Below are 23,233 nucleotides of genomic sequence, written 5' to 3' on the forward strand. Positions count from 1 at the left end.
AGGGAGGGGGGGGTGGTTTCACTTCCCTATAGGGGAAGGAGGAGGCAGCGGCGGGGAGAGGGAGGCGCCCCAAAATCTCCGGGATTTTGGGGTGCCCCGAGCATGGCCTGGACTTGGGAAGGAGGAGAGGGAAACCTCAAGGGTAAAGGGGAACATCCTGCGGGAATTTTTGGGGTCACGAGTGGGGTTTGGGGGCTGGGATTTGGGATTTCGGATTTGGGGTTTGGGGTTAGGGAGCATTCTGAGGCAGTTTTGGGGGGTCACGAGTGGGGTTTGGGGGCTGGGGTTTGGGATTTGGGGTTGGGGACACCTCAGAGGTAAGGGGGAACCTCGTGGGGGATTTTTGGGGTCAGGAGTGGGGTTTGGAATTTGGGATTTGGGGTTGGGGAACATCCTGCAGGAATTTTGGGGGGGTCACGAGTGGGGTTTGGGGACTGGGATTTGGGGAACATCCTGCGGGAATTTTGGGGGGTCAGGAGTGGGGTTTGGGGTTGGGAGACACCTCACAGGGAAGGGGGAACCTAGTGGGGGATTTTTGGGGTCACGAGCGGAGTTTAAAATTTGGGATTTGGGGTTGGGGAACATCCTGGGGGATTTTTTTGGGGGGGTCACGAATGGGATTTGGGATCTGGGGGGGGATTTTCCCTCCTCAGAATTGGGGGCTCGGCTGGGGTGGGGGGGAGGCTCCGATCCCAGGAAAAGGGGTCGGGATCCAAATTCCCGAGGTGCGGGGGGACACCGGGGACCCCCCGACCCTGGGGACCAGGGATGTCCCCAACCCCACCTGGGGGACCCCAGGGCTGTGTCCCCCCCTCAGGAGGGGACGCTCCTGTCCCCGTTGGTGTCCCCGCAGCCATCCTGGAGGCCGGGAGCAGCGAGGAGGAAGAGGAGGAGGAGGAGGGGGATGAAGAGGAGGAGGATGAAGAGGAGGAGGATGAAGAGGCAGCTCCTGGACAGGTCTCCAAATCCTTTTCCATTGGATTTCCCCTCCCTGATCCCATAAATCCGGGGATGAAGGGGGAGGGGGGGGGTGCCCCGTGTCCAGATCCCGGGGGTCCCCAGAGCTGGTGGTGGGAATTCCAGCAGAATTCCAATGGAATCTCAATGGAACAACCTGGGAGTGCCAATGGAAATTCAATGGAATCCCAACAGAAAACCCTGCTGGTGCCAATGGGATTCCAATGGAATGCCCTGCCTGTGCCAATGGAATTCCACACCCGTGGCATGTCATGTCAATGGATTTCCATCCCAATAGAATTCCATTCCCGATGGAATATCCATCCCAAAGCCATTATCCTAAGGGCCATCCCATCCCAATGAATTCCATCCCCAGGCCACTCCCTGCCATGACAATGCCACGGCCACTGTCACCCCTTCCCAGCACTGTGACATTTGCCACGGCCATGCCAATGGAATTCTGTGCCAATGGAATTCTGTGCCAACCCAGCGCCTCATTCCCGTTTTTCCCACCCCAGCACCTGCCCCTGGATCCAGTGCCAGGCGACGCCGAGGCTCGGCTGGCCCAGCTGGAGCAAGGTGAGCCCTGTGCCATCCCATTGTCCCCAGTGTCCCATCCCCGTGTCCCATCCTGGTGTCCCCAATGTCCCTTCCCAATGTCCCATCCCGGTGTCCCAAGCATCCCATCCCATTGTCCCCAGTGTCCTGTCCCAGTGTCCCTGATGTCTCATCCCAGTGTCCCGTCCCCAATGTCCCCTCCCCGTGTCCCCAGTGTCCCATCCCAATATCCCAGCCTGGTGTCCTCAATGTCCCAACCCTGTGTCCCATCCTAATGTCCCATCCCAGTGTCCCGTCCCCGATGTCCCCAGTGTCCCATCCCATTGTCCCCAGCGTCCCTGGCCCCACTCCCGGCTGTGCTGGCCACGCTCTGGGCCCGGGTGGCCGCGGGCAGGCCCTGACCCCCCGCGGTGTCACCGCCGGTGTCACTGGCAGCGTCGCAGGCGCTGCTGGCCGAGCTGGCGGCGCTGGACACCGAGGTGGAGCTGGAGCAGCGGTGCCGGCAGCGAGCCCAGACCTTCACTGCCCAGGTAGGGGAGGGGACAGGTCCCCAAAATTGTCCCTTCATGGGGACAGAGGTGTGGGGGCACCCTTGGGGCACGCCCGGGTTGAGGGGCGCGGGGGGGAGTCCCAAATCTGGGATTTTGGGATTTGGGGATTCGGGTGAAGCAGGAGAAGGCGCGGCTGGAGAGGCTCAGCCTGGCTGGGACCCCCGAGGTGACCCCCGAGGTGACCCCAGAGGAGGTGACACCCACGGAGCTGCCCCTGGAGGAGCCTCCTGCACCTGCCCAGCTCCCAGGTGAGCCTGGGGTGTCCCATCCCATGGATCCCATCCCATGGATCTCAATCCCAATCCATCCCACTGATCCCATGGATCCCATCCCAGTCCATCCCATTGATCCCATGGATCCTATCCCAATCCATCCCATTGATCCCATGGATCCCATCCCAATCCCACCCCATTATCCCAATCCCATCCCATTATCCCATCCCAATCCAAATCCATCCCATTATCCCTCCCAATCCACCCCATTCCATTATCCCATTCACAACCCATTGATCCCATTCCCATCCCATTATCCCATCCCAATCCCATTGATCCCATTCTTATCCCATTGATCCCATTCTCGTCCCATTATTCCACCCTGTTATCCCATTATCCCATCCCATTATCCCACGGATCCCATGATCCCATTGATCCCATTATCCCCCCCTCACTTTGGGGCCGTTCCCAGGCTCCATTTGGGGTCAAACCGAGCGAAAGCGACACCGAAATCCCCGCGGTCGCCGCACCCGAGCGCGTCCCCTCGCGCTTCCCCTTTCCCATCCCCTTTTCCCACGGTGGCAATTCCGCCCCTGGCAGCCCCTGTCCCGCTTTGGGACATCCCAAAATCTCGGGAATTCCCTGATCCCACTGCTGGGATGATCCCTGGGGGGGTGTTTGGGGGGGGATCCCGTTGTCACCAGTCGTTCCCTCTGGATCCCGTTCCAGTGGGGATTTTGGGGGTGACTGGGGTGAGCCCAGCTCCGGGGGGGCCGCACTGACCTTTCCCACCCCTGTGTTCCCCCTTTTCCAACTTTTCCTCCCTTTGTTCCCACCCCTCATTCCCCTCTTTCCCACTCTTCTCCCCCTTTCCCATCTCCCCATTCCCCCTATTTTTCCCCTTTTCCAACCTTTTTTCTCCCCTTTCTCACTCCTCATTGCCCCCCCATTTCCCATCCCCTTTTCCCCCATTCCTCCACTTTTCCCACCCCTCAACTCCCCTTTTTCCAAACCTTTATCCCTTTCCCCCCCCTTTTCCCCCTTTTTCCCACTTTTCCCCCCTTTCCCACTCTTTTTCTCCTCTTTTCCCACCCACCCCTCAATTCCTTTTCCCAACGTTTTTGTCTCCCATTCCTCCCCATTTCCTAACCCTCAATTTCCCCTTTTTCCCCTTTCCCATTTTTTCCCCTTTTTTCCCCCTTTTTTTCCCATTCCAGCCCCCCAGGATCCCTCCCAGCCCCTGGAGCAGAGCGGGGATCTCCGGCTGCAGCTGCAGCTCCTGCACACCCAGGTACCCCCGACCCCAAAACCAGCCCCAAATCCGACCCTAAAACCGACCCTAAATCTGACCCCAAACCAGCCCCAAACCCGGCCCATCCCCCCGTCCCAAAAGACGATTTTTTCAGGATTTTTCCCAAAAAGTGTTCACGGATTTTTCACTGATTTCTCTCGCATTTCTCCCGAATTTCTGTCGGATTTTTCCTGGATTATCTCATGGATTTTTCCCGGATTATCTCATGGATGTTTCCCGGATTTCTCATGGATTTCTCATGGATTTTTCCCGGATTTCTCACGGATGTTTCCAGCTGGAGCTGCAGCGGGAGGAGCAGCAGCGCCTGCGGGCGGCCCTGGGCGCGAGCCAGAGAGCGCTGAGCTCCTTCCAGAGAGGTCAGCGGGGTCCCCTGTCCCCTCCCGGGGCCACCACGGCCACCACCAGTGCCACCATTGTCACCGGTGCCCCCACTGCCACCACCAGTGCCACCATTGTCACCGGTGCCACCACTGCCACCATTGCCATCACTGACCCCACTGCCACCATGGCCACCAGTGCCCCCACTGCCACCTGTGCCACCCCAAAGCAGCACCTGGGTGACGGGGACACGGGGACATGTGGCTGTCCCCACCCAGGGCAGGTGGCCGTGCCCGAGTGCCCGTGGTGGCATCACCCTCATGTCCCCCCTTTTCCCCCTTTTTCCCTTTTCCCCCCTTCCCCCCACTTTTTCCCCCCCTTTTCCCCCATTTCCCATCCTTCATTTCCCAAACCTTTCCCACCTTTTTCTCCCCATTTCCAAACCCTTTCCCCCCTTTTTTTCCGTCTTTTCCCCCCCCCTTTCTTGACCCTCATTTCCCAAACCATTCCCGCCCCTTCCCGGTGCCACCCCCGCTGTCCCCGCAGTGTCCCAGATTGTCACCCAGGATTACTGCCAGGCGCTGGAGCAGCTGGAGCTGGAGCAGGATCTGCGCTGCCACGCCGAGGCCTTCGCCCACCAGGTGCCACCCAGGGGTTGGGGACATCCCTGGGGGTGGCACGGGGGTGACACCGAGGGGTCCCCGCATCCCGAGGGAACGGGGTGATGCCAGGGTGTAGAATTCCCGAATTCCCGTGGGATGGAGCTGGGTGGGATTCGCCTCCAGCCCCTCCAGAAGGTGACACCGAGGTGACATCGAAGGGTTGGGGACATCCTTGGGGGTGACACCGAGGTGTCCCTGCCCCCCTGGCACTCACGGCTGCATCCCGAGGGAATGGGATGGGATAATCCCAGGATTCTCCCGCTGCGATTTCCCGGGATGGATTCACCGCCAGCGGAAGGTGACACTGAGGTGACACCGAGGTGACACCGCGGTGACATCTCCGGTCCCAGATGCTGGTGCAGCAGAAGGAGGCGAAGCGCCAGAGCTCCATCCTGCTCAGGAGCGCCGCGCCCGGTTCCCAAATCCTGGAAGCGCTGCAGGAATTGGGAAAACTCAGCCGGGAACTGGAGGAGACGCGGCGGGAGGGGCGGCAGCGGGTGAGGGACTGTCCCCAAATTTGGGGACACCGCGGGGAGGGGACAGCGGGAACAGCGACCCCTCCATTCCCATCCCAAACCCTTTTCCCACGGAGCTCCGTTCATTTTTCCCGTGGATTTCCCGAGCCCGCGCTGCAGCCTCGCCCCACACGGAGCGGGAATTTCGCCCCAAAATCCGCTGGAATTTGTGGGATTTTTTTGAGGGGGAGGGGTTTGGGGAGCATCCCCCATCCTTGGGGGTTTTCCCGGATCCTGGAATTGCCGGGAATTCCCACATCCCGCAGGAGAAGGAGCTGGAGGAGCAGCGGGAGGAGCTGGAGCGAGCCCGGGCAGCGCTGCAGGAGGAGAGGGAGGAGAAGCGGGAGCTGAGGGAGAGGCTGGAAAGGCTGGAAAAGGAAGGTGGGAATTCCAGAAAATTCCAGAGAAATCCAGAGGGATCCCAGAGAATTCCAGGGAGATCCCACAGAATTCCAGGGGGATTACAGAGGAATTCAGGGGATTATAGAGGGATTCCAAAATATTCCAAAGGGATCCCAGAAGTCTGCACGGAGATTCCAGAGAATTCCAGAGAGATTCCAAGGGGATTTCAGAGGAATTCAGGGGGGTTCCAGATGAATTGAAGAAGGATTCCAAAATATTCCAATGGGATTCCAGGAAATTCCAGAGAATTCCAAGGGGATTCCAGAAGATTACAGAGGATTTCAGAGGAATTCAAGAGGGTTCCAGATGGATTGCAGAGGGTTTCCAAAATATTCCAGAGGGATTCCAGAAGATTCCAAGGGGATTCCAGAAATACTCCAGTGTGATTCCAGAGGAATCCAGGGGGTTTCCAGAGGATTCTAGAGAATTCGGGGGGGGGGGGAATTCCAGAAGATTCCAGAGGGATTGCAGAGAATTCCTGAAAATCCGGAGGGATTGCAGGGAGATTCCAGAGGGATCACAGAAGAATTCCAAGGGAATTCCAGGGAGGGTTCCAGAAGATTCCAGGGACATTCCAGCAAATTCCAGAGAATTCCAGGGGGGTTCCAGAGAAATTCCAGGAAGATTCCAAGGAAATCCCATAGAAGTCCAGGGGGATCCCAGAAGATTCCAAGGAAATTTCAGGGGGATTCCGGAGGCATTCAGGGGAATTCCAGAGGGATTCCAAAAGATTCCAGGGGGATCCCAGAGGGATTTTAGATGGATTCCAGCGAAATTCCAGAGAATTCCAGAGGGGTTACAGAAGATTCCAAAGAATTCCAGGGGATTCCAAGGGGATTCCAGGGAACTTCCAGAGAATTCCAGCGGGATCCCCACCCCCATTCCCGCCTCATTCCAGTGGGATCCCTCCGGGAGCAGCTGACGTCACCTCAGAGCCACCCCCAGGTGCCACCACCGCCACCGCCGCTGCCACCGCCCGCTGCCACCGCTGTCCCCGCAGAGTAGGTGACACCTCCCGGCCACCTCCCGCGGCTTTTCCAGCGCCGGGAATATCGCTGGGAAATGGCTGTCCCCAGCCGGATTGTCCCCAAGGCGGGAGGGGACAGCAGGTGACAAACGGGAGGTGTCACCTGCTGTCCCCTGCGCAGCCCCCTGGCCGCCCTCCGGCAGAGGAAGGCGCCGAAAAACCGGGAGAGAAGTGAGTGCTGAGGGTGGGGACACCGGGAATGTCACCTGAGGGACACCGGGATGGGTCTGGGGACATCGGGAATGTCACCTGAGGGACACCGGGATGGGGACATCGGGAATGTCACCTGAGTGTCACAGGGAATGTCCCCAAAGTGTCATCAGAATGGGGACATCGGGAATGGCACCAGATGGCACCGGGATGGGTCTGGGGACACCGGGAATGTCCCCAAAGTGCAACAGGGATGGGGAGGATGGGGACATGGAGAGTGTCCCCAAAGTGTCACAGGAAATGTCCCCAAAGTGTCACAGGGATGGGGGTGTGAGGACTTCGGGAGTGTCCCCAGAGTGTCACCAGGATAGGGACATCGGGGATGTCCCCAAAGTGTCACCGAGCGCTCCGGGTGTCCCCCAGCTCCATTTGGGATGATTTGAGGACAGGGTGGCACAGCCCGGGGGAGGTGACAGCGCCACCTCCAGCGTGACCCCAGCGCTGTCCCCAACACGGGGAGGTGACAGGTGACAGCCCAGCTGTCCCGGGGAGGTGACAGGTGACAGCCCAGCTGTCCCGGGGAGGTGACAGGGCGGTGTCACCCCCGCAGGTGACCCCGGAGCCGAGGACATCCGGGCCAGGGCCGTGCAGGAGATGCTGGAGCGGATCCGCAGCGGGATCGTCCTGAGACCGGCCCGGGAGCGGCCACACCTGCGCCAGGTGACAGCGGGGACAATGGGGACAATGGGGACAGTGGGGACAATGGCCTGGGGCAGGCCTGGCATTGCCGGGATCCTTCAGCCATTCCCGAATTCCCGCAGGATTCCATGGCCAGCAAGAGGCGGAGCGCGGCGCTGGAGCTGCAGGGGATCCTGGTGGGCAGCGCTGTCCCCTCGGTGTCCCCTCCCTGTCCCCTCGGTGTCCCCTCGGTGTCTCTCACTGTCTCCTCGTGGTCCTTGTGTTGTCTCCTCGGTGTCCCCTCCGTGTCCCCTTTGTGTCCCTGCAGTGTCCCCATCCCGGTGACACTTTAGGGACATTCCCTGTGACACTTTGGGGACACTCCCCATGTCCCCATCCTCCTCATCCCGGTGACACTCTGATGACATTCCCGATGTCCCCATCCCTGTGGCTCTGTCCCCTCGCTGTCCCCTCGCTGTCCCCTCGCTGTCCCCTGCTGTCGCAGGCTGTCACGCTCAGGCCGGGCCGGAGGCGCAGCGGGAGGAGCCGCGAGCAGCAGCGCGGGGAGCTGGGAACGATCCTGGAGCGGCGGCGCCGGGCCCTGGACAATTCCATAGGGAATAATTCCATCAGGAATTCCATTGGGAATAATTCCATTGGGAATAATTCCATCAGGAAATCCATGGGGAATAATTCCATAGGGAATAATTCCATCAGAAATTCCATGGGGAACAATTCCATAGAGAACAATTCCACTGGCAACAATTCCATCGGGAATTCCACGGGGAACAATTCCATCGGGAATTCCACGGGGAACAATTCCATCGGGAATTCCATGGGGAACAATTCCATCGGGAATTCCAGGCCGGCACAGGAGCGGGATGGAGCCGGGAAGAGGCCGGACACGGGTACGGAGCTGGGAATGTCCCCAAGGAGGTGACACCGGCAGCTGTCGCCTCCTGTCCCCTCCCTGTCCCTTCCCTGTCCCCTCCTGGCCCCTCTCCCATCGCTGCCATCGTTTTTCCCAGGAAACCGGGACCAGGACAGTGACAGTGACCGTGACCGTGTCCCCTTCCGGCCCCGGGGCCTTGGTGGCCTCCCCAGGACGCGGCCCCTCCCCCGCCGGGCTGGGGACAGCGCCTAGGAGCCATTCCGGGATCTCCCTGCTCCACTTTCCGGGATTTCCCTGCTCCATTTTCCGGGATTTCCCTGCTCCACTTTCCGGGATTTCCCTGCTCCACTTTCCGGGATTTCCCTGCTCCATTCCGGGATTTCCCCGCTCCATTTTCCGGGATTTCCCTGCTCCATTTTCCGGGATTTCCCTGCTCCATTCCCGGGATTTTCCTGCTCCATTTTCCGGGATTTCCCTGCTCCATTCCCGGGATTTTCCTGCTCCATTTTCCGGGATTTTCCTGCTCCATTTTCCGGGATTTCCCGCCCTCTTTTCCCAGGATTTTCCATCCTCAATTCCCAAGATTTTCCACATTTTTCCCCCATTTCCTGCCCTGTTTTCCCAAGATTTTCCACCCTTTTTTCCCAAGATTTTCTCCCCCTCTTTCCCCGGGATTTTTCACCCTCAATTCCCAGGATTTTCCTGCCTCAATTCCCAAGATTTTCCACCTTTTTTTTCCCAAATATTTTCTCCCCCTTTTCCCAAGATTTTCTGCTCCTTAAATCCCAGAATTTCCCCCCCCCTTTTTCCCAGAATTTTCCCCACCATTTTCCATCCTCCTGAGAATCCCTGAATAAACAAAATTCCACGGAATTCCAGCCTGGCTTTGTCAATGTCCCAAATCCAAATCCCAATAATTCCAACTTTGAACATTCCCAAAAGATCCCTCTGGAAATTCCATCCCAACCCCTAAAAATTTGGGAATTTTTTTCCCCAAAATCCCACAGAACCTCTGGCAGTTCCTCCTTTTTCTACAACATCCAAATAAAATCCTTTATTTCCCACGGATTTGGGAATTATTCCTGGAATTCCAAAGCTCCTTTCCTGGGAATCCCAAATCCTTCATTCCCCAGGAATTCCTTTGGATTTTGGATTTTTTTTTTTTTTTTTTTTTTAAATCCTGGATTTTTTTTTCCTTCCTTTTCCTCCAGCTGGAACTGAAATGTTTAAGGCTAAGAGAGAATTTTCTCAAATTTCCCCTGAATTCCTGCTCCTTTTCCTTGTGGATTTTCCAGGTGGAAAAATTGGGAAGGAAAAGTTGAATCCCTACCCCCCCCAAAAAAAAAAAAAATTCCTGGAAAAGGGAAATTCCTGCTGGAAAATGAGCAGGAAATTTTCTTGGATTTTTCCAAATCCTGGAGTTTTTTCCGAATCCAGATTTTTTTTTTTTTTTTTTTTGGGCTCTCCCCTGGTGTTTCCAGGGAAATTCCAGAGGTTGGGAATGGAAATTCCCATTTTTCCTGCCTTTTCAATTATCTTCATTTGTGGATTTTTCTCCAAAAATTCTGGAATTTCAATGGGAAAATTCCAAAATTCCAGCTCCAACCTGGCCTTGGACACTTCCAGAGATTGGGAAAAATCCCAATCAAAAAAAAACCAAAAAAACCAAAAAAAAATCCAATTCTTCAAATTCCCAAGGGAAATTTGGGATTTTTCACCTCACCCAGAAATTTCCTGGTGTTTCAGGGAATGTTTTTCCCAAATTTAGGAGGGGAAAAATCCCAAATTTCCTTTTCCTGGTTAAATATTTCTGGAATTTCACAATTTCCTGGGAATCTGGTTCAGCTCCAGGAAATCCAGAGAAGGATCCAGGTTGGAAAAATGTGGGAAAACAGCTGGAAAAAAACCCAAAAATCCCAAAAAAAAACCCTGGGAAAATTGGGATTCAAAGGAATCAGGAATTCCTGATTTTTTTTTTTTTTCCTCATTCCCATCCCAAATCCAGGAATTTTCCAGCAAATCCAGAGCAAAATTCCAGCTTTTCCAAAAGGAATTTCCCCCCCTCCCCCTAAAAAACACCAAAAGTTTGGAATTTTGTGGGATCCTTTCCCAAAATTTCTCCTGGAATTTTCTTTGGGAATTGCTCCAAAAAAAAAAAAAAATTTCCCTGGATCCAAGGAATTCCCTGGGGTGGGAATTATTTCAATATTTAATCGTGGCCCAGGTGAAAATTCCAGGAAAAAAAAAAAAAAGGGAATGAATAAAATTTTCAGCTCCATCAGAGAAATTTCACCCTTTTGGAAAAGGAAAAATCTGGGAATTCTGAACAATCCCCCTAAATGCAGGATCAGGGAAAAAAAAAAAAAATTTGGGAAATTTCTTGGAAAAGTGAGAAAATCCCTTTCTACAAAATTCTGTGCTGGAAGGAAAAATGGGAATTTCCAGGATTCAAAACACCCAAGTCCTGAATTTTTTTTTTTTTTTGGGGGGGATTATTCCAAGTCCTTTCCCTCAGAAAAAATGGGATGAAGGGACAGCTCCATCCTGTGTGGAATCCTCTGGATTTATCCCAATTTTTCCTGTTTTTTTTTGTTGTTGCTGTTTTTTTTTAATTCATGGCTCTGTGGAATCCTCAGGGAAAAAAAAAAACCAGAGGGAGCAGCTCCAAAAAAAAACCAAAAAAAAACCTGGAAAGTGGAAAATTCCCAAAAATTCCTGAATAGGGCTCATCCAATCATCCAATCCCAACATTTTTCCATGGAAATCCAAGTGTGGTTGGCACCTCCAGGAGTGTCCAAGTCTCAGAATTCCCAAAGAATTCCTTGGCAGGAAAAAAAAAGAAAAAAAGAAAAAAAAAATTCCGAGAGAGGCTCCCTGGGCAGAGTTTGGGATATTCCCAGATCCAGATCCTTTGGATATTCCCAAATATTCCCAAAATTCAGTAAATTTTTTGCCTGCTGGGCAGGATGGCTTCCTTGATGAAGGAGAAAATCAGGAGAATTCCAGAACGTTTCCCTCTTTTCCCCTTGGTGAAATAATTGGAGACGACGTCGTCTGTGGGGGAAAAAAAAAAAAAACAACAAAAAAAAAAACAGGGAATGAGAATCCCAAATTTCCAGAGGGGATGGGAATGAGAATTCCAGGCAAGCTGAGATTGGGGGTTTTGGGATAATCAGGGATCCCAATTTTTTGGGATTCTCCAGGAGTTGTGAGCACTCAAGGATCCCAAATTTCTGGGATATTCTGAGGCCTTGGGAAGCTCCAGGAATCCCAAATTTCTGTCACGTTCTCCACAGGATCAGAACCAGACAAACCTGAAACCTTTTCCCTCCCAATCCCATCCCAATCCCAATCCCATTCCCAGTTTTTCCCAATCCCATTCCCATTTTTCCCATCCCAATCCCAATCCCATTTTTCCCCATTCCCAATCCCATTTTTCCCAATCCCATTTTTCCCATTTTCCCCAATCCCATTTTTCCCAATCCAATCCCATTTTTCCCATTTTCCCCATTTTTCCCAATCTCATTTTTCCCAATCCATTCCCATTTTTCCCATTATTTTTCCCATTTTTCCCAATCCCATTTTTCCCAATCCATTCCCATTTTTCCCATTATTTTTCCCATTTTTCCCAATCCCATTTTTCCCAATCCCATTTTTCCCAATCCCATTTTTCCCAATCCCATTTTTTCCCAATCCCAATCGCATTCCAATCCATTCCCAATCCAATCCCAATCCCATTCCCATTTTTCCCAATCCCAATCCCATTTTTCCCCATTCCCAATCCCATTTTTCCCAATCCCATTTTTCCCATTTTCCCCAATCCCATTTTTCCCAATCCAATCCCATTTTTCCCATTTTTCCCAATCCCATTCCCATTTTTTCCCAATCCCATTTTTCCCAATCCCATTTTTCCCAATCCATTCCCATTTTTCCCATTCCCAATCCCATTCCCATTCCCATTTTTCCCAATCCCATTCCCATTTTTTCCCAATCCCATTTTTCCCCATTCCCATTTTTCCCATTCCAATCCCATTTTTCCCAATCCCAATCCCATTTTTCCCAATCCCATTTTTCCCATCCCAATCCAATTCCCATTTTTCCCAATCCCATTTTTCCCATCCCAATCCAATTCCCATTTTTCCCAATCCCATTTTTCCCAATCCATTCCCATTTTTCCCAATCCATTCCCATTTTTCCCAATCCCATTCCCATCCCAATCCAATCCCATTTTTCCCAATCCCATTTTTTCCCAATCCCAATCGCATTCCAATCCATTCCCAATCCAATCCCAATCCCATTCCCATTTTTCCTATCCCAATCCATTCCCATTTTTCCCACTCCAATCCTATTTTTCCCATTCCCATTTTTCCCAATCCATTCCCATTTTTCCCATTTTTCCCAATCCATTCCCATTTTTCCCATTTTTCCCAATCCCATTTTTCCCATTATTTTTCCTATTATTTTTCCCATTATTTTCCCCACTTTTCCCATTATTTTTCCCATTATTTTCCCCATTATTTTTCCCATTATTTTTCCCATTATTCCCATTATTTTTCCCATTATTTTCCCCACTTTTCCCATTATTTTCCCCATTATTTTCCCCATTATTTTTCCCATTATTTTCCCCACTTTTCCCATTATTTTTCCCATTATTTTCCCCATTATTTTTCCCATTATTTTTCCCATTATTCCCATTATTTTTCCCATTATTTTCCCCACTTTTCCCATTATTTTCCCCATTATTTTCCCCATTATTTTTCCCATTATTTTCCCCACTTTTCCCATTATTTTTCCCATTATTTTCCCCATTATTTTTCCCATTATTTTCCCCACTTTTCCCATTATTTTCCCCATTATTTATTTCCCCATTCCCACCTCCTGGCTGCACTGTTGAGGGCAGCACGTTCTCCCCGGCCGACAGCGACACGAAGAAGGCGAAGGGAATCAGCCACAGGCAGAAGGTGAAATAGGCCAGGACCTGCAATATTCCCAAAATTCCCAAAATTCCACAAAATTCCATAAAATTCCACAAAAATCCCACAAATTCCCCAAAATTCCCGCTCGGAAATCCCAAAAATTCGGCTCAAAAATCATAAAATTCCAGCCTGGAAATGGTAAAATGTTGTTCCCAACTTCTTCCTGCTCCTGATTTTTTTTCCCCTTTTAATTCCCAGATTTTAATTAAATTCATTAAGAAATAAAATATTTTTAAATGAATGAAAGGATTCATTAAATTAAATCCACTTGGAGAAATTAATTAAATTATTTCCATCTTTCCCAAAAAATTCATGGAAAAGGGAAGAGCCCAGATGGGATCAGCTCCCAAATTTCTTCTGATTTTTCCCTTTTAATTCTCAGATTTTAATTAAATTAATTAAGAAATAAATAATTTTTAAATGAATTAAGGAATTAATTAAATGAAATCCTCATAGAAAAATTAATTTCCCAATGGGGGGGAAAAGATTTGTTAAAAAGCTGGAATTTAAATTATTTTATTTCCTATTTTTCCTTTTTTTTTTTTTTTTTTTTAGTATTTTAAGAATAAATTTGGATTCATGTTTCACATTCCTGAAATTTCCAAGGAAAACACCAAACTTGGAATTTTAGAAGTTCAAGAAACACCCCTCCAAAAAAAAAAATTAAATTAAATTAAATTTTAAAAAAAAATTAATAATGCTGGGATTTTTATTTTGATAAAAATTCAGAATTGCTGACCTAAAAAAAAAAAAAAAAAAAAAATAAAAAAAAAAAAAATTGGGATTTTCCTACTGGGGAAAAAAAAAAAAAAAAAATTGGGAATTTTGGGGATTTTATTTCTCACCTCAGAGAAGAGATAAAATTCCTCAGCAAAATATTGGAATGCCAGGTAATGATTGAACACGACCAGAACTGCCAGGAAAATTCAAAATAAATTAAAAAAAAATCAAACAAACAAACAAACAAAAACCAGGAAAAAAATAAAAATCAGGATCAGAGGAAAAAAATCCCAAATTTTTCGAGCCCTCCCCACAAATTTTGGGAATTTTGAGGAGTTGGTTTGTTAAATTTAAAGGATTTAATGGGAATTTTTTTTTTTTTTTCCCCTGGGGGTATCCAGGGATGAGAAATTTTTGGGATATTTTGATCCTTAGGACGTCCCAAATAATTCCAAATTTCTGGGATATTTTGAGCCTTGCAAAGTCCCAAATAATTCCAAATTTCTGGGATATTTTGAGCCTTGGGAATTCCCTGAAATCCCAAATTTCTGGGGCATCCAGGAACCCCCAAACCCTGGAATTTTCTGGATTTTTTGGGGCACCCCAGAATCCCAAAATTTTGGGATTCTTTGAGCATTAGGAAGCCCCAAAAATTCCAAATTTTTGGGATATTTTGACCCTTAGGAAGCCCCAAAAATTCCAAATTTCTGGGATATTTTGACCCTTAGGAAGCCCCAAAAATTCCAAATTTCTGGGATATTTTGACCCTTAGGAAGCCCCAAAAATCCCAAATTTCTGGGATATTTTGACCCTTAGGAATTCCCTGAAATCCCAAATTTCTGGAGCAACCAGGAATTCCCCAATCCTTGGAATTTTCCAGATTTTTTGGGAATTTCCAACCCCAAACCAATCTGGAATTCCACGAGGTTGGAGCAAAGGGCAGCCAGGAAATCCCAGAATTCCCAGAAAATCCCAGAATTCCCAGGAAATCCCAGAATTCCCAGGAAATCCCAGAATTCCAAGGAAATCCCACAATTCCCAGTTCCCTGCCACATCATTCCCAAAGTTCAAAGTCCTTCATTGGTGCTGGCAGAATTCCCAAATTTTTAACCCCACCTGGGAATAGGGAATCCCAAATTTTTGGGATTTTTCCAAAAATTCAGAAATCCCAAATTTTTGGGACATTTTGAGGTTTAGGAAACCCCCAAAAATCCCAAATTTTGGGGATATTTTGACCATTGAAGAACCTCAAAAATCCCAAATTTTTGGTTCGCTCCCATCCCTCGAGAAGCCCCCGAGAACCCCAAATTCCTGGAGCATCCCGAGCCTTTTTGAGGCACTCAGGAATCCCTAAAAATTCCTGAAAATTCCCAAATAATTCCCCAAAAACTCCCCTAAAAATCTCCAAAAAAAAATCCCTAAAAATCCCCCAAAAATCCCCCCAAAAATCCCCAAAAAATCCTCCCAAAATTCCATAAAAATCCCCAAAATCCCCCAAAAAAATCCCCCAAAAAATCCCTAAAAATTCCCCAAAAATTCCCCCAAAAATCCTGAAAAATTCCCCAAAAATCCCCCAAAATCCCCAAAAAATCCCCAAAAATCCCCCCAAAAATCCTGAAAAATCCCCCCAAAAAATCCCAAAAAAATCCCCAAAATCCCCAAAAATCCCCCCAAAAAATCCAAAAAAATTCCTAAAAATCCCCAAAAAATTCCCTAAAATTCCACAAAAATTCCCCAAAAAAATCCCTAAAAATCCTCCAAAAAAATCCCTAAAAATCCTCAAAAAAATCCCTAAAATTGCCTAAAACTTCCCTCAAAATCCCCAAAAATTTACCCAAAAATTCCACAGAAATTCCCTAAAAATCCCCAAAAATTCCCCCAAAAATCCTGAAAAATCCCCCAAAAATCCCAAAAAATCCCCCAAAAATCCCAAAAAATCCCTCCAAAAAATCCAAAAAAATTCCTAAAAATCCCCCAAAAATTCCTAAAAATCCCCAAAAAATTCCCTAAAATTTCCCAAAAATCCCCCCAAAAATTCCCTAAAAATCCCCAAAAATCCCCAAAAAATAAATTAAAAAATCCCTAAAAATTCCACAGAAATCCCAAAAAATCCCCCAAAAATCCCCAAAAATTTCCCAAAAAATCCCCAAAAAAATCCCCCAAAATTCCCCCAAAATTCCCCCAAAACCCCCCCAAATCCCCCATTGCAGTGGGTGTGGAGGTCTGACCACAGGACAGGATGAAGTTGGACGAGGTGAGGACGATGAAAGGAAAAGTCTGGAGCAATCCAAAATACACGAGGTTGGTGAAGAGCCCCATTGCCACCAGGAACGCTGGGAATTGTTCAAACAGGTACAGCCCCAGCAGCACTGCTGAGGAAAACTGGGCAAAATTCCACCAAAATTCCACTAAAATTCCACTAAAATTCCACTAAAATTCCCTAAAAATGCCACTAAAATTCCCTAAAAATGCCACTAAAAATTCCCTAAAAATCCCCCAAAAATTCCCTAAAAATCCCCCAAAAATTCCACAAAAATCCCCCAAAAATTCCACAAAAATTCCACAAAAATTCCCCAAAAAATCCCTAAAAATCCTCCAAAAAAAATCCCTAAAAATCCTCAAAAAAATCCCTAATATTGCCTAAAAATTCCCTCAAAATCCCCAAAACTTACCCAAAAAATTCCACAAAAATTCCCTAAAAATCCCCCAAAATTCCCCCAAAAATCCTGAAAAATCCCCCCAAAAAAATCCCCCCAAATTCCCAAAAAATCCCAAAAAAATCCCAAAAAATCCCCCGAAAATCCCCAAAAATCCCCCCAAAAAAATCCAAAAAAATTCCTAAAAATCCCCAAAAAAATCCCTAAAATTTCTCCAAAAATCCCCCAAAAAATCCCAAAAAATTCCCTAAAAATCCCCAAAAAATAAAAAAAAAAACCCTAAAAATTCCACAAAAATCCCCCCAAAAAATCCCAAAAAATCCCAAAAAATTCCCTAAAAATCCCCAAAAAATAAATTAAAAAATCCCTAAAAATTCCACAAAAAATCCCAAAAAATTCCCTAAAAATCCCCAAAAAATAAATTAAAATATCCCTAAAAATCCAAAAAAAATCCCAAAAAATCCCAAAAAATCCCCCAAAATTCCCCCAAAATCCCCCAAAACCCCCCCAAATCCCCCATTGCAGTGGGTGTGGAGGTCTGACCACAGGACAGGATGAAGTTGGACGAGGTGAGGACGATGAAAGGAAAAGTCTGGAGCAATCCAAAATACACGAGGTTGGTGAAGAGCCCCATTGCCACCAGGAACGCTGGGAATTGTTCAAACAGGTACAGCCCCAGCAGCACTGCTGAGGAAAACTGGGCAAAATATAAAAAAAAAAATAAAAAAATTTTAAAAAAAAGTGAAATTTCACCTTCAGTAGGATGGAATTAACACCTCCCACCCCGGTTTTTCTTAGGAATTTGTTGGGGTTTTTTTTCCCGGATTTATTCATAGATTTTTTAAATTTTTTTTTTTTTTTTCAGATTTTTAATTTTTTTCAGATTTTTTTTTTCAGATTTTTTTTCAGATTTTTTTTTTAATTCAGATTTTTTTTCCAGTTTTTTTTTAGATTTTTTTTTCAGATTTTTTTTGGTTTTCTGATTTTTTCTGTTTTTTTTTTTTAATTTTCTTTTTTCAGATTTTTTTTCTGATTTTTTAAATTTTTTTTTCAGATTTTTTTCCCAGATTTTTTTTCCCAGATTTTTTTTTCCCAGATTTTTTTTTCCCAGATTTTTTTTCCCAGATTTTTTTCCCAGATTTTTTTTCCCCAGATTTTTTTTCCCCAGATTTTCTTTTCCCAGATTTTTTTTTTCCGGATTTTTTTTCCCAGATTTTTTTTCAGATTTTTTAAAATTTTTTCCCAGATTTTTTCCAGATTTTTCCCAGATTTTTTTTCAGACTTTTTTTCCCAGATTTTTTTCAGATTTTTTTTTCAGATTTTCTTTTTTCAGATTTTTTTCTTTTCCCAGATTTTTTTTCAGACTTTTTTTCAGATTTTTTTTTGTTTTCCAGATTTTTTTCAGATTTTTTTAAATTTTTTCCAGATTTTTCCCAGATTTTTTTTCCCAGATTTTTCCCAGATTTTTTTTTCAGATTTTCTTTTTTCAGATTTTTTTCTTTTCCCAGATTTTTTTTCCAGATTTTTTTCAGATTTTTTTCTTTTCCCAGATTTTTTCCAGATTTTTTTTTTCAGATTTTTTTTTCAGACTTTTTTCAGATTTTTTTTATTTGTTTCCCAGATTTTTTCCAGATTTTTCCCAGATTTTTTTTCCCAGATTTTTCCCAGATTTTTTTCCCAGATTTTTTCCCAGATTTTTTTTTTCAGATTTTTTATTTTTTCCCAGATTTTTTTTCAGATTTTTTAAATTTTTTCATCTTTTTTTTTAATTTTTCCCCATATTTTCCCCCATATTTTCCCCATATTTTCCCCATATTTTCCCCATATTTTCTCCCATATTTTCTTTTAAAATTTTTTTTCTCCCAGATAATTTTTTTTTTTATTCATCTTTTTTCAGGACTCACCCAGATCATGTATTTGATGATCCTCCTGGTGACCACCGTGTACTCCTCGATCAGCTCTGCCAGGTAATAGAGCCCGGCCGCTGTGGGGACAGCACGGGGACATCCATGGTGACACCACCTCGACCTGGGGGGGCTGGGGGGGGAAATCAGGGGGTCCCAAAGTGGGGGATGGGGGAGGGCTCAGGGATGGGCACGGACAGGAAGGGAATCACAAATCTTGGGGACATCCTGAAGGTTTGGGGACAGCAAAAAACCCCAAATCTTGGGGACACTCTGAGGGTTTGGGGACAGTCAGGGATCCCAAATCTTGGGGACACTGAGGGTTTGGGGACACCCAGGGACCTCCAGTCCCTGTGGTGATTTCAGGATTTGGGGATACCCAGGGTTGGGGACACTCTAAGGATTTGGGGACACACAGAGACCCCCAAATCTTGGGGACATCCTGAAGGTTTGGGGACAGCAAAAAAAAACCCCAAATCTTGGGGACATCCTGAGGGTTTGGGGACAGTCTGGGATCCCACATCTCAGGGACACTCTGAGGGTTTGGGGACAGCAAAAAACCCAAATCTTGGGGACACTTTGAGGGCTTGGGGACATCCAGGGACCTCCAGTCCCCGTGGTGATTTCAGGGTTTGGGGACACCCAGGAACTCCCAGTGTTGGGGACACTCTGAGGGTTTGGGGACACACAGAGACCCACAAATCTTGGGATATCCTGAGGACTTGGGGACAGCAAAAATCCCCAAATCTTGGGGACACTCTGAGGGTTTGGGGACACTCTGAGGGTTTAGGGACAGGCAGGGATTTCAAATCTTGGGGACACTCTGAGGGCTTGGGGACATCCAGGGACCTGCAGTCCCCGTGGTGATTTCAGGGTTTGGGGACACCCAGGAACTCCCAGTGTTGGGGACACTCTGAGGGTTTGGGGACACACAGAGACCCCCAAATCTTGGGATATCCTGAGGACTTGGGGACAGCAAAAATCCCCAAATCTTGGGGACATCCTGAAGGTTTGGGGACAGCAAAAAAAACCGAAATCTTGGGGACACTCTGAGGGTTTGGGGACACTCTGAGGGTTTAGGGACAGGCAGGGATTTCAAATCTTGGGGACACTCTGAGGGTTTGGGGACACCCAGGGACCTCCAGTCCCCGTGGTGATTTCAGGGTTTGGGGACACCCAGGAACTCCCAGTGCTGGGGACACTCTGAGGGTTTGGGGACAGTAAAAAAACCCCAAATCTTGGGGACAGTCTGAGGGTTTGGGGACACCCAGGGACCTGCAGTCCCCGTGGTGATTTCAGGGTTTGGGGACACCCAGGAACTCCCAGTGCTGGAGACACTTTGAGGGTTTGGGGACACACAGAGACCCCCAAATCTTGGGATATCCTGAGGGCTTGCGGACAGCAAAAAACCCCAAATGTTGGGGACACTCTGAGGGTTTGGGGACAGTAAAAAACCCCCAAATCTTGGGGACAGTCTAAGGGCTTGGGGACACTCAGGGACACCCAGTGTTAGGGACACTGAGGGTTTGGGAACACACAGAGACCCACAAATCTTGGGGACATCCTGAAGGCTTGGGGACACCAAAAATCCCCAAATCTTGGGGACATCCTGAGGGTTTGGGGACACCCAGGGACCTCCAGTCCCTGTGGTGATTTCAGGGTTTGGGGATACCCAGGGTTGGGGACACTCTAAGGATTTGGGGACACACAGAGACCCCCAAATCTTGGGATATCCTGAGGGCTTGGGGACAGCAAAAAAACCCCAAATGTTGGGGATACTCTGGGGGTTTGGGGACACACAGAAACCCCCAAATCTCAGGGACACTCTGAAGGTCTGGGGACAGCAAAAAACCCAAATCTTGGGGACACTCTGAGGCTTTGGGGACACTCAGGGATTTCAAATCTTGGGGACACTTTGAGGGCTTGGGGACATCCAGGGACCTCCAGTCCCTGTGGTGATTTCAGGGTTTGGGGACACCCAGGAACTCCCAGTGTTGGGGACACTTTGAGGGTTTGGGGACAGCAAAAAAAACCCAAATCTTGGGGACACTCTGAGGGTTTGGGGACAGTCAGGGATCCCAAATCTTGGGGACACTCTGAGGGTTTAGGGACAGGCAGGGATCCCAAATCTTGGGGACACTCTGAGGGCTCGGGGACACCCAGAACCGCCCAAATCCTTGGGGACACCCCGGGCTCTCCCTTCCCCTCAGCCCTTCCCGCCACTTCCCCCTCCCCTCTCTCTATCGCGACAGACCCGGAGCGGGCCCAACCCCGTCGCGCACGTCCCGGGGCGCTCTCACCGATGGCCAGGGTGACAAAGGCCACCTGCACGAGCAGGGACAGCCAGCTGAGCACGTACATGAACCACATGGCGGGGCCGGGGCCGCTCCCGGGGCCGCTCCCGGGGCCGCTCCCGCTCCGGGCCCGGCGCCGCCGGAACCAACGAGACGCGGGGCGGGAGCGCCGCCGGAACCAACGAGACGCGAGGAACGAGCGCTGCCGGAACCAACGAGACGAAGGGAACGAGCGCCGCCGGAATCAGAGAGACTCGGGGCTGGAGCGTCGCCGGAACCAGGGAGGCGCCATGCACGTCCGTCACAGCGCCCCCTGCAGGCCAGGAGGACTCAACCATAGGACGGGCCGGCACTGATTGCGAGGAGGCGGAACCCCAAAAGTGTTTGGGGACCCCAAAAGTGTTTGGGGACCCTAAAAGTGTGGGAGGAGCTCGGAGATGTTAGGAGATCTTCCCTAAGTTCTGCAGAATCGGTGAAAATGGATAGGGACCCCCAGAATTGTGTAAGTACTCTGTAAGGACCCCAAAAAACGGGGGGACCCCTAAAATGTAAAGAGACCCCAAAATGTACAAGGACCTCAAAAATCTACAGGGATCCCAAAATACAAGAGGACCCCAAAATGCACAGGGACCCCAAAACACGGCCAGGACCCCCAAATGTCCAGGGACCCCAAAATATGGGGGACATCCCAAAAGGTACAGGGACCCCAAAATGTACCCCCAAATCACGGACCCCAAATCACGACTCGGACCCTGATCTGTACTGGGACCCCAAAACACTGGGGAACCCCAAAATGTCCAGGGACCCCAAAACATGGGGGATATCCCAAAATGTCCAGGGACCCCAAAATGTCCAGGGACCCCAAAACACGGCAGGAACCCCAATAGGGGCAGAGACCCCCATCTGTAGGGGGACCCCCAAAAGTACAGGGCCCCTAAAGGGTGCCAGGAACCCCAAAACCCTACAGAGACCCCAAACTGCAGAGGGACCCCCCCCAAAAACGTGTACCGACCCCAAAACCATGTAGGGACCCCAAAATCGGCGCTGGGCTGTACTGGGAGGGTTTTGGGGTGCTGGTTTTGGGGTCCTGGAGGTTCATTTTGGGGTCTCCTGGGTCATTTTGGGGTGCTGGGGGCTGATTTTGGGATCCAGGGCGGTTTCATTTTTGGGGTGCTGGTTTTGGGGTCGTAAAGGGCTCATTTTTGGGGTGGTGCTGGTTGATTTTAGGGGTTCCGGGGGGCCCGTTTGGGGGTTTTGAGGGGTTAATTTTGGGGTCTCGTTTTAGGATCCTGGAGAGCTCCTTTTGGGTTTAATATGGGGTTCATTTTGGGGTACCTGGACGTTCATTTCGGGGTGTTGGGATAGCTCATTTTGGGGTGCTGGGGGGTTCATTTTTGGGGTGCTCGTTTTAGGATCCTGGAGAGCTCATTTTGGGGTACCTGGAGTTTCATTTTGGGGCTCGATTTTGGGGTACAAGGGGCTTATCCTTGGCCGCTCACTTTAGGGTGATGTGGGTTCATTTTGGGGGTACCGGGGGATTGATTTTGGGGCGCTGGGGGGCTCATCTTGGGGGTCCGAGCGGGCTCGTTTTGGGGTGCTGAGTGTGTTCATTTTGGGGTGCTGGGGGCCTCATTTTGGGGGACTCGTTTTGGGGTTCGGAGATTTCATTTTGGGGTAGTGGGGGGGTCTCATTTTGGGGTTGTAGGGATGCAGAAAAAGCGGGGGACAAAAAGGGGGGGGACAAAAGTGGGGGGCAAAAGGAGGGGAGGACAAAATGGGGGGACGAAACGGGAGGGGACAAAAGGAGGGGACAAAGTGGGGGGGGTGACAAAGTGTCCTCACGCCCCTCCCCGCGGACGGAGGGGACGAAAGGGAGGGGACGAAGGGGACAAAGCGCCGGGCGGGCGCTAACGCGGCCTGGCACGTGCGGCAGCGGTGACCCGGGGGGCTCGGTGACCCAGCGGTGACCCGGCCGTGACCGAGGGGGGACCCAGGGGTGACCCAGGGGTGACCCAGGGGTGACCCCCGCGCGGGGGGGTGCGACCCGACCCCCCCAGCCCGGCCCCGAGAGCTCCGGGGGCAGCGGAGATGGGATGGGGACAGGGAATGACAGGGACAGGAATGGGGACGGGGAATGGGGATGGGGACACGGAATGGGGACAGGGACAGAGACAGGGAATGGGGACAGGGAATGAATGGGACAGGAATGGAGTTGGGGATGGGGACAGGATGGCGACAGGAATGGAATGGGGACAGGGACAGGATGGGGAAAGGGACAGGGACTGAGATGGATGTGGGGCAGGTCTGGGGACAGGGGACAGCGCTGGGGCAGGGACAGATGCGGGGCAGGTGTGGGGCAGGTTTGGGGACAGGGAAAAGGACAGGGGTGGGGACAGGGACAGGTTTGGGGACAGGGAGAACCTCCGGCCCCTTTTCTCCCCTCTCTGC

At 49.5% G+C, this 23,233-nt stretch overlaps 2 protein-coding genes across 2 annotated transcripts; one reads left to right on the forward strand and one right to left on the reverse strand.

Moving 5' to 3' along the window:
- The first annotated feature begins 37 nt into the window (after positions 1-37).
- Positions 38-9,107, forward strand: LOC148223831 (uncharacterized). The gene is given in 16 exon segments (XM_088164391.1): positions 38-142; positions 854-957; positions 1,476-1,536; positions 1,951-2,122; positions 2,169-2,314; positions 3,496-3,569; positions 3,865-3,946; positions 4,455-4,549; positions 4,921-5,076; positions 5,079-5,466; positions 6,386-6,488; positions 6,636-6,685; positions 7,275-7,384; positions 7,486-7,539; positions 7,848-8,250; positions 8,371-9,107. Coding segments are annotated over 16 exon segments (2,154 nt in total). The 5' UTR covers positions 38-102; the 3' UTR covers positions 8,487-9,107.
- Positions 9,108-20,955, reverse strand: TEX261 (testis expressed 261). The gene is made up of 6 exons (XM_088162915.1): positions 20,792-20,955; positions 18,492-18,571; positions 17,131-17,284; positions 14,056-14,123; positions 13,110-13,212; positions 9,108-11,288 (listed from the first exon to the last, which is right to left on the reverse strand). The coding sequence occupies exons 1-6, from the start codon at positions 20,859-20,861 to the stop codon at positions 11,173-11,175; spliced, it is 591 nt and encodes a 196-aa protein (XP_088019041.1). The 5' UTR covers positions 20,862-20,955; the 3' UTR covers positions 9,108-11,172.
- Positions 20,956-23,233: the final 2,278 nt, after the last annotated feature.

The sequence above is a fragment of the Sturnus vulgaris genome, chromosome 4 (assembly GCF_052056855.1).
Source record: "Sturnus vulgaris isolate bStuVul1 chromosome 4, bStuVul1.hap1, whole genome shotgun sequence".
Classification (NCBI taxonomy): domain Eukaryota; kingdom Metazoa; phylum Chordata; class Aves; order Passeriformes; family Sturnidae; genus Sturnus; species Sturnus vulgaris.

Coding starts and splice junctions, on each gene's coding strand:
- TEX261 (XM_088162915.1), bottom strand. CDS start 20,861: ATGTGGTTCATGTACGTGCTCAGCTGGCTGTCCCTGCTCGTGCAGGTG. Junction 17,285..18,491: donor TCATCAAATACATGATCTGG/GTGAGTCCTGAA, acceptor TATTTTGCCCAG/TTTTCCTCAGCAGTGCTGCT. Junction 13,213..14,055: donor AATTTTATCTCTTCTCTGAG/GTGAGAAATAAA, acceptor GGAATATTGCAG/GTCCTGGCCTATTTCACCTT.